At 41.3% G+C, this 10,621-nt stretch overlaps 2 protein-coding genes across 4 annotated transcripts in view; one reads left to right on the top strand and one right to left on the bottom strand.

Annotated features, from left to right (window-relative positions):
• Window positions 1-1,786: 1,786 nt before the first annotated feature.
• LOC133511928 (uncharacterized) lies at window positions 1,787-6,903 on the bottom strand. Of its 2 annotated transcripts, none has more exons than XM_061841042.1 (6): window positions 6,618-6,903; window positions 5,729-5,927; window positions 5,435-5,624; window positions 4,442-4,646; window positions 3,297-3,342; window positions 1,787-3,192 (listed from the first exon to the last, which is right to left on the bottom strand). In XM_061841042.1, the coding sequence occupies exons 1-6, from the start codon at window positions 6,901-6,903 to the stop codon at window positions 3,117-3,119; spliced, it is 1,002 nt and encodes a 333-aa protein (XP_061697026.1). In that variant the 3' UTR covers window positions 1,787-3,116. The 2 variants fall into 2 exon arrangements, with proteins under 2 accessions (XP_061697026.1, XP_061697027.1); XM_061841043.1 differs by having other exon boundaries at window positions 4,458-4,646.
• Window positions 6,904-7,406: 503 nt separating this feature from the next.
• lrch1 (leucine-rich repeats and calponin homology (CH) domain containing 1) overlaps window positions 7,407-10,621 on the top strand; it is a 48,030-nt gene continuing 44,815 nt past the window's right edge. For both annotated transcript variants that reach the window (XM_061841041.1, XM_061841040.1), the window contains exon 1: window positions 7,407-7,642. In XM_061841041.1, the coding sequence (XP_061697025.1) occupies window positions 7,408-7,642 (235 nt within the window). In that variant the 5' untranslated portion in view covers window position 7,407. The remainder of the gene's footprint in view (window positions 7,643-10,621) is intronic.

The raw sequence follows: 10,621 nt of genomic DNA, 5'->3' as shown, positions 1-10,621 counted from the left end.
ACAGGCCGTTAAATACAATGTGAAAATGTTATAGTTGCGCAGGACATTAAATATTACATATATCCACATATTAGAGGTGAAAATATAATTAAATATGATGTAAATATGTAACTTCTTATGTGTATGGAACATAAAAAACTGTGCAGTGTAAATATGTTTGAGCTACACAGACCAAAGATATTTTGTAAATATTTAACTTTAGATGTGTTCAGAACATTAATACAATGAAAACATGATCAAGGTATGCTGAATATAAGGTACGATATGTTTATGTTACATGAGACGTGTGGGGAACATTGAATATAAAATAAATAAGAGGAATAAATTAGAGGGGCACAGACCATAAAATATAAAATGTGATACATTAGATGTGTTTACATGCATACATGCATAATACTGTTAATCTGCTTAATTAGAGATGCACCGGCTGTTAAATGGGGCAGAAATATGATACATCATAAAATTGAATATAACGCGAATATGTTAGAGGGGCACAAAGCAATTCCATTTGAAAAAAGAATTAAATATTATGTAAACATGTTCGAGCTGCTTGGACCATAAAATATTATTTGGTGCATTACTTGTGGATCCATATTGATAATTAATGTAAATATGGCCAAATAAAAGTGCAGAGAGCACAAACAATGACATAAATTGAATGCATTTGAACATTAAATCACATGTAAATAGGTTAGAGTTGGTCAGGACAATTAAAACTTTGTTATATATGCAACATTAATTATAAGGTCAATAAGTTTGAGGGGCACAGAGCATAAAATGTGTTATTTGATGCATTAGATGTGTGTAGATAATTACATGGTAGTGGTAAAAAAAAATACTTGGAGGTGCATGGACTGTTAGATATGACAGATATATATACACAGTATGTAGCATTAGAGCATTAAATATGATGAGATTATGTGTCAAATACGCCAAAGATATGGTCCACTAGCAGTGCACAGACAAATAATGTAAATACCTTACTTCAGATGTGTACAGGACATTAACTCTTTGGATTGATGGGTTGGAATATTTCAGAAGAGTTGGCGTGCAGACTCAACGCAGGCCAAGAAGCTTTCTCAAACTATTTGCCGGACCCATAACATATAATCATTCCATTTCAACCCTAATGAAATAAAGTGGGACAATGTGATTATGGACCGTAAGAGTTGTTTAGAAAAAGCAGATCTTTGTTTCACTCGGGGGTTCGTTCCTCATCATCACTTACAGGTGCTGCCTGTCCAAAGGTCCGCCGGGCCAAGAAGCGTGGGCGTGTTGGCGTGTGTGCAAACACTTGGCACCTTCACAGGAAGAGGTGTGGGTGTGGATACCCTCTGGGTGCAAAGTTGCCAGCTATTGTTTTCAGTGGAGATTGTTGCTTACCATGGCTTTTAAACCATTACCAAAACAGATGAGAATTTTATTTCTCTTCTCATGGTTTGCATCAAAATGTGATACTTTTGTAATTTTCTATTTGATACTTTGGAAAATTCTACTGAAATCTCTTTTGATGCAGTCGTCATGTTTTGAGTCTGGTCCAGGCAGCAAGGGTTCAGTTCCCACTCGCTGACGATGTGAATCCGAGTGCGAATGGTCATCACTTTCTATTTATGCCCTGAAACTAACTGGCGACCAGTCCAGGGTGGAAACCACCTTTCGCCCGAAGTCAGCTGGGATAGGCGCCAGCGCCCCCAGAACCCTCAACAGGATAAACGGTGTTGAGAATGGAATGGAACTATTGGTGCCAGGGCTTGGTCCCTAATTGCAAAAATCAGACAGTAACTCAGAACAGTTTAGACAGCAGTTTAATGGCATTTATAGCCCACAAGAGAGCAGTGATCACGTACTAAATAAAGCTCTTGAAACACGCTTCAGCACCATGATGCCACCAGATGGCACCAAAGCAATAGTTATATTGCTTTGACCAGAACCCCAACACAGCGAATAGATGAGTGTTCATCAAATAGGCTACAAAAATATGCAAAATCCAAACAGGGGAGTAACTGACACATTGACCATTTGTGAAAACGTTCTTAATTTTCAATTGAATATATGGATAAATGACAAAAAAAAATCTTCAAAGCACCTCTAATGTTGTGTGAGGTTTTCTACATGCTGCAAATCTACAACCCAGTAATATTCATTTGGAATAACTTACCGGGGCGCACTTGGCATTATTAAAGCTGCAAGACTTGAAGCTCTTTCAACGCAAACGTTAGTGGAAATAAATCCAGGTGTTTGCTTCCACCTGGTGTAACAATTGGGAACGACATGGACACGGGGGGGGGGGGTGAAGTCAGGGCTTTCTTTTCCAACAATGACAAACAATTATTTCCGAGTTCACACTGAGCAAGTGCAATGTGAAAAGGTCTAAACTTGTAAACTCGCCGGCAGCCACCATTGGGGTGTGAGTTCAGGCCAGTAAGTTTGTAAACTAACCCAAAGCCCTGACCATCCATCCATTCTACTGGCTGCTTAGCCTCACAAGTGTCACGATAATCCTGGAGCCTATCCCAGCTAACTTCGGGCAAAACGCAGACTACACCCTGAACTGGTCGCCAGTCAGTTGCAGGGCACATATCAACATCATCACACAGCGAGTATTGATCGCTTTCACCAGTGTTTAGTAACTATAACCCCAACGCCAATCCCTTATTCTCCTAACACTTACGTCCTATCTGTAAAATACTCTCACTCAGTATTTAACACAAACCCTAAATCCTTAATCCTGTATTGGACCAACCCAACCCCGTAGAAAAGAAATACTGCTACCACATTGTAGCCACACAACAAACAATCTGCGAAAAATCCGCTTAAAAAAGCCCAAAGACTGACCCCAGCCAAGGCAAGCAAGGCAATGCCAGGAATGGGGTCCATGGTGTGGATCTTCCCATTGACAGAGATGATTTTGTTTTCTACAGCTGTGGCCTAATCCTACCTTCCGAACTCCAGTCTTCATTACACTAATAAAGAAACTCTACAACTCTACAAAGCAAAGCATGAAAGAAGAAGTGAAAATTCACTGATGGCCTCGATTGGGGACTGGACCACCTAGCCTTGAACAATTGTATACTTCCCATTTATTAAATGCGCCAAGACCTTAATTCCCTCCTGTGTCACAATGGAGGGTACTGGGAGGAAAACCACCTCCTCCCGAAGTCCAGTAGCAGCTGTCGGGCAAGGCACTCAGCTCTGCATTAAATATATATTTTTTTTAAAAACAGCTCTGTATTAATTACAAAAAGATGGTATGATGATGAGCAAATAATTGTCAAGATTGTTCATTTTTGTCTTACTTCCAGAGTAGGGAGAAATGCGAGGAGTGAGCCTCACCATCACTGCCTGAAATCAAACAAACAAGCAAGAAAGGGTTAAGGTTTCAAAGTACAAATTTGAAACAGGAACCGCGTTTCAAAACAGGATGAGCGTTTTTAATCCGTGTTTCAAAACATAGCATTTCAAACTGGGGATTCAAAATAGGACAAGGGTTTCGAATCAGGATTTTGAGACATGGTTAGGGCTTCGAATTAGGTCTAGGGTTTTCAAATTGGGGTTTCAGAATATGGGTTAGGGTTTTTTTAAGACAAGATTAGGGTGTTAAACTAGGGCAAGGGTTTCAAACCACGGATTCAAAACAAAGGGGCAGGTTTCAAATGGTTTGTTGATTCATTCATTCATTTTCCGAGCCGCCTGTCTTCACGAGGGTCGCGGGAGTGCTGGAGTCTATCCCAGCTATCATCAGTACACCCTGAACTGGTTGGCAGCCAATCGTAGAGCACATGCAGACAGACAACAGTCGCACTCACAATCACAGTTTGGGGTAATTTAGTCTCCAGTGAATGCATGTTTTTGGGATGTGGGAGGAAACCGGAATGCCCGGAGAAAACTCACACAGGCATGGGGAGAACATGCAAACTCGACACAGGCAGGGCCGGGATTTGAACTCCAGTCCTCAGAACTGTGAGCAAACGCTCCAATCAAGTACACCATCATGCCGCCTCAAAATGTTTATCCATCCATTTTCTTCACCACTTATCCTCACGACGGTCACGGGGAGTGCTGGAGCCTATCCCAGCTGCCAACGGGCAGGAGGCGGGGTACACCCTGAACTGGTTGCCAGTCAATCGTAGGGCACATAAAGACAGACAGCCGCACTCACAATCACACCAAGGTGCAATTTAGCGTGTCCAATTATTGTTACATGTTTTTGGAATGTGGGAGGAAAACGAAGTGCCTGGAGAAAACCCACGCAGGCACGGGGAGAACATGCAAACTACACATAGACGGGTCCAGGATGGAAACCGGGACCTCAGAACTGTGAGGCCAACGCTTTACAAGCTGATCCACCGTGCCGCTTCAAAAGGTTTAGTTTTATTTTATTTTTTAGATTAGGGTTTTAATGTATATGGTTTGAAGTAGTCACATGTGCAAAGTGTTTGACCTTCCAACTGTGTGACCTCAGAGTAGATTGGTGTGTATCTGTGTTGATCCTGGCGGTCATCCACAGTCTCATCATCACGGTGTTTTCCTTGTTTGCTACTTGGACGTTGAGGCCTTGGCGACGTCCTTTTTGTATTGGTCAGGTTCCACTGGATGACTTCCAACATCTCTAGCACCAAGTCCACCATCAGCAGGTGAGCATTTTCCTGTACAGTTGCATCCACAATTAAAACATTATTCCTGAAAATATACAGTATATATATTTTTTTCCAACCTGTCCTATTTGTTGTTAGATCAAGCATAATAGAGACGCTCCCTGGAACAGTTTTACTGTGTCACAGTAGAGTTTCTGTTTTTATTCAGAATTAGATTTTAAAGGAAAGAGATGCATAGAAAAAGGAAGTGACTGAGAAAATACAGGAAGACAACAAAAGACAGGACACTATATGTAGGAATGACAAGAAAAATCATTATACAGCCTATATCCTGAACCCCTAACATCCAAACATAACCCTTCATAACCAAAATATTACCTTAACCCTGAACCAAATAATTGTGAACCACAATTTTTAAACCCAAAGCAGAAAAAAACTCAACTTCACTATGAACCCTTCAGCCCAATCCCAGAATCCTAACCTGAAACATAAAACATAACCCTGAATTTTACCCAACCCTTACTAAAAAAAAAATATATATATATATATCTATATCTATATATATATATATATACTGTATATAGAATCCTAACCCTCAATGATAACGCTGACTTTAAAATTAGTCACAATCCTCCATTGCTAGACTTAATCATTAGTTGTAACCCTTAAATCATGACCCTTAAACATAACATCTATTCCTCCAACTAATCACGATAACCTTAATAACCAACTCTAGACTTAATCCTAAATCTTAACTTTAACTCTAACCCCAAAACCTAACCTTAGCCCCCATATCCTAAGGATGAGGGTTGAATAGTTCATCAATATTCACGAGTAACCTTTTCCATCTCCCATTGGGCACTGCAGCGGCCCACCCGCCCCTCGATGTGCTTCTTCTCAGCCAATCGGAATTTGCCGCCAACAAGAAGGTGCAACCTGGTGGCCAATCCTCGACAGGCGCAGCCCATTTTTATCAGGGCCATGTGGTTATTGAGGGTGCCTCCGATAGGGCCATCAGGGACCTCGGCCCTTAAATAAGACAAAAATTTAAGTGAGACCTTGATTTTTTTCCCCCCCAGATTCCGAGTGACGGTTCTATGACTCATATAGGCAAGTTTTAGAAGTCCACGTACAAGGTGGCGCCACTACAGAAGCCATGTCTGCAGCGTCTGGAGATGACCGGGCTGCTCCGGTGAAGACAAGCATTTTGTGGACCGAAACCAGATTGGTCCGTGGACTGCTTTTTCAAATCCTCTTCATCAGGTGCTCCTCCACAGGCTTGTGGTGGTGACATGTGAACTTGGGGCAGAATTCTGTTGTTTGGGTCAGGATCTGAAAATTGTGCAAAACATTTTAGAACCCGATTCAAAGAAAATCTCCTGGATCTGGTGGGGCAGTGCAATATTTGATCTGTATGCAAAATCTCCTTTCCTCAGGAAAGGTTGATGGGCATGATAACAAATGCTTTTTGATGTTTATCATTTTCAGTTTCTAAGTTTGGATCACAGTCAGTATCACATCGATACATTTCCTGAAAGGAATGGAACGAAGTGGAATTAGAAACAATGCTTAGTGCAATAGGGGTCTAGGTTAAACATAGACTTTTACTGACATGCAGATGTACCGGCACCCAAGCTGAAGCACTACTTACTTTTGAGTTTTTTTAATCCCTCTCTGAATCTCACTTTCTGTGATGTTTTTCTATGAAGTGAAGCCTCGGTTTGCCTAGAAAATGGGAGTTGACCCAGTGTTGCACTGATGAAACACAGAAACTGCTGAGTGCAATATTAGAGTTTCCTCTATATGTCAAAATTGGAATCAAACCTTTTAGACAAAATTGAATTAGGCCACTTTAGTTCTTGGTTTACTACTACGTTAATGGCAATTTCTCAAGTTTGGGATATGGAATCCCGGGTGCGCTCCGCTAGTATTTAATCATGTTTGTGCCTGTTTTCACACATGCAAATTTTTGTTAAATAGTCAAAATGTATCAGGCAGGTGTCCACATAAAGCAGTAGTTACCTGGTGTGGCAGTTTCAGGAAGTGATGGTTCCAAGCACCAGCTGACCTGCTTGCATCGGTGACTTCTGGAGGACATGATCCTTCTGAATTCTACTGTGATGCTTGTTTGCCCCACTTTGTTTGTGCATTTTGGCTGCCCAACCTCCACGACTACAGTGAGTTCGGTCGTGCGCAACTTCCCGTGTGTCAACGAACACGTCAGCAACGTGCTGTAAATATTCAGTGGCAGTTTCTCTTCCCAGTTGTTTTTTCTGTAAAGGTTAAAAGTATTGAATATCTGTAGCATTTGGCTTATCCTTTTGCGTGTGACCTCGCCACATTAAGTGGTACTGGAAATCTGAAAAGAAAATGAGTTATGACGGGACAACTCCAGACATCGGAGAGAGGTATGGGGTTCGGACACGTTCTCACTCACGCACAAACAACATTTCTGTCACTTCGTCTCCCTCTCCTCGAACACACGTTTGGGACTTGGGTTTCAAAAATCTACAAAAAGGCCCACATTCCCTCGCTGAATACGTGACGACACATTTACCCGCTAGGTGTCGCTGTGAACAAAGCTTCGGCCGTCCTTCCTACGTCAATACATTTCGCACATGTTCAAAGTACAGTACAGTTTTGACATGGCACTTCCGGGAGTTGTATTTTGAAAGGAAACCGAACGGAAGTGTCGTGGTCGTTGTTGTCGTCTTTGTGGTGTACCGCGCGGCATAGACGCGGCAGGAAGCGGACCTACAGACTGACGGGAGAGGAGGAGCGGCACCGACGGGGAAGCAGCAGCATCACCACCATGGCGACGCAAGGACCGGAGGCGGCCCGCCCTGCGCCCCTCGTCGCCCAGCTCGCGTCGCCGCCGCCCGGCCAGAATCTCAGCAACGGCGCGCCTTCGCCGCCCAACAACCGCGGCTTGGAACGGACGCTGGAGGAGGCGACCCTCAGCGGTTCGCTCAACCTCAGCGCCCGAAAACTCAAGGAGTTCCCGCGGACCGCCGCCGGTCACGACCTGAGCGACACGGTGGAGGCAGGTAAGGAAGCGTGAACGTGGGGCGTGGGCTGTGTGTATCGGTATGATGTGGGCGCCGTTCCCATGGAATCTCCCCCCTCCCCACCTCCGTTGGCTTCCTGTGTGTGACTCCGCGAAGGCTTGTCAACATCCACAGGGGCGCGCGTGCCGTCAACCCGGCAGGCCTGTGTCGTCACAAAGACGCGCCGGCCTCAAACGCACACAAACACGCTGACACTGTGGCGTGGGAGAAAGGGAATTGGAGGCTTTTGTCAACGACAATACACCAAAGTGGACGGCAGTAATAGACTTTGAAACATCTAAAGTAACACATTTGCTTGAATTGACCTTTTATCTGTTATTATTAATAATTAATATCATTCGTTCATACAAACAGCGATGTTATTATTGGTTTCTTACAATATCTGCAATTATTTGATAAGGTTTGAAAGAAATGTCAAATAAAATCAGAAACTCTTTGATGAATGAATAGTTTGTGGTCATGGTTCAACTTAAAAATTGTCCAAATCCTCTTATTTCAGCCTCTCAACATTAAAAATACTCAGATTTATTTCTCTACTCTTTCATGAACTGTTATTGAATCTCTTTTGTGCCAAATCAAAGCAAGACATTTGCTGTTACTTGAGAAAACCACGATCAAAATCTTGGCAAATTTTTTGAACGTTTTACCCTAACTTGAGTTATCATCAATAAATGGGAAAAATAATATTGGAATGAGCAGCCTCTAATTGATGTAGTAGATCATGAAGCTTCAGAAATGTATCTCAAATCAGTAACTCTTTTGCATTAATCAGTAAACAAAGTAGTTATCATCTCTCTTGCTCACCTGTGATATTGCTGTATTGCCGTGTATTTGGTTTTGTTAAATCACCAAACATTACCAAATGGAATCAGAAAACTATTATACAATAAACTTTAATGCAAACGTTTATCTCATTATTCAGTGAATTGGTGGAATAATTGTCAGAATAATTTGTTCTAAAAAATATTTGATAGTGAAGGCCCTAACTTCATTTCTATACATCTCTCCACGTGCTTGCTTTTTCAATCGAACATTTCCAGAACATTCCAAGGAAATCACCCAATGTCTCATCGATTGTGAGCTATTTTTAGAACACGACAATGATGTTGACCCATGCTGTGAAGTGTGATACTGCAGTAGTGGAGACTGTGAAGGGTAATAATGCAATAACGTCTAAACTGTGGTGTATAATGGTGATAAATGGAGGCTGGCGTACAATTACTGAAGTGAAGACAATTGAGCGTGATGCAGCACTGTGAATGTTGTACTATAATATAAAATATAAAGCTATATTGAAAAGCAGGGACTGTGGAGTGTAATAGCAGCAAAGTGGAGCGTGTGGGGTAGAACGATGCAACGGTGCTCATACAAAGCAACAGGTCTGCTAACGTTAGCGTGTCTTGATTTTTCCAATTTCTTGTTGTAACGTAAGGCAATGTACATGTAAATACTGAATGCAATACAACTGTAGTTTTGATAAATGACCAAGAGAGGGACCTGGTTTGGCATGCTAATAAGATTAACACTGATGTTTGGGTAAATTATAACCCATCAAACAACACAAGACGGAACAGCCCAGACTGTCATATACTTTTCTCGTTTGATAACTGTTAATGAGGACATCTGAAACAATTATGTGATTGCATTTTGCTGTATCTCTCGAGAATGTAACAAACGCATGTAGTCATGGGAGGGGTACAGCATTGTTGAATTAACAAATGTCTGGTGTACACAACAATGTGTTTGTTTTTTTTAACCTCTTGATGTCTAAAATAACTGGCTGCCTAAAATTAGGAATGTGCTAATGACTACAGTGCAACTGGGCATGTAAAAAAATAATTTTCCCTTATATCTGGTCAGACCATTGCTCAATACTATAATGCATTTAAACACAAGTACACATTGTACAAATACTGTATACTTTATTGCTCCACTGAGTATAGTTTTTCTAGACAACAAAAAGATTACAAAAAAAGTGCTAGTTTTCATGTTACGCATCTCTTTTGTCCACATCACAATCACAGGCTTAAAGAAAATCGCAATGTCATTTTTTCCCCCCCCAGTATCGGGCAGACGTGTTATGGACATGGTTAGAAGTGAACTCTTTGGATAGGGAGACATGCTAGCTCACTGGTTAGCTCACTCATGAGAAGCTAACATCGAAGAGACGGGAAGTGGCCGCACCCCAGCTCATTGTTTTTCTGAGGCCATCCTTTCCTCTGCTTTAAGCCAATGACTGGTGCGCCACACCACCAGTAAAAGTCCCAACAGTTTCACACCGCATGAATAGGCAAGGAGACAAATTGGAAGGAAAATCCAAACCTGTAAAGGCTGAGATTGATCAAAGTATGCCGTGTCACAACGTAAGAGGTTGTATCATTGTTTTAGCACAGAAAACAAATCAAAATCTGTGAAGGGGTTTTAATGGTTATAACACTACTTGAGGTGTGTCAAAGATTAGCAACAAAATTGAGCTGATATTTTATGTAGTTTTAAAAATGTACCCGCACCAAATCTGTCATGAAAAGTAACATAGTTGATGTGCATCAATATTTTTCTCAAATTTTTAATTTGTTTTTTTGCTTAAATTCCATAAATGAATTCCAGCTATAATTTAAATAAATATGCAGTAATTTAGATTACATTTAAAATGCCAGGTATGCAAATGATTAGTAATTTATTTAAAAGCTAACAAACAAAAAAATGTTTTCCTGTATTAAAAAAAAAGAGGATGCTGTGTGAGCTTTAAAGGTGGTAAAACTTTTATTACTGTCATCCAAATTGTACTATTATTGGTCTGTGTCCATGTCATCTGTTACTTTTATGATTTTAATTGAAAGTATTGAAAATAGCTTGGGGAAAAAAAATCCAGTTTCCTCCCAGATTCCAAAAACATGGCCGGCATCCAGTTCAGGGTGTACTCCGCCTCTCACCCGCACTTCCATGATTCTTGTGGAG

The sequence above is a fragment of the Syngnathoides biaculeatus genome, chromosome 14 (genome assembly GCF_019802595.1).
Source record: "Syngnathoides biaculeatus isolate LvHL_M chromosome 14, ASM1980259v1, whole genome shotgun sequence".
Lineage (NCBI taxonomy): Eukaryota > Metazoa > Chordata > Actinopteri > Syngnathiformes > Syngnathidae > Syngnathoides > Syngnathoides biaculeatus.
Note: the sequence above shows the minus strand (reverse complement) of the source record. Positions and strands in the feature narration are given on the sequence as shown.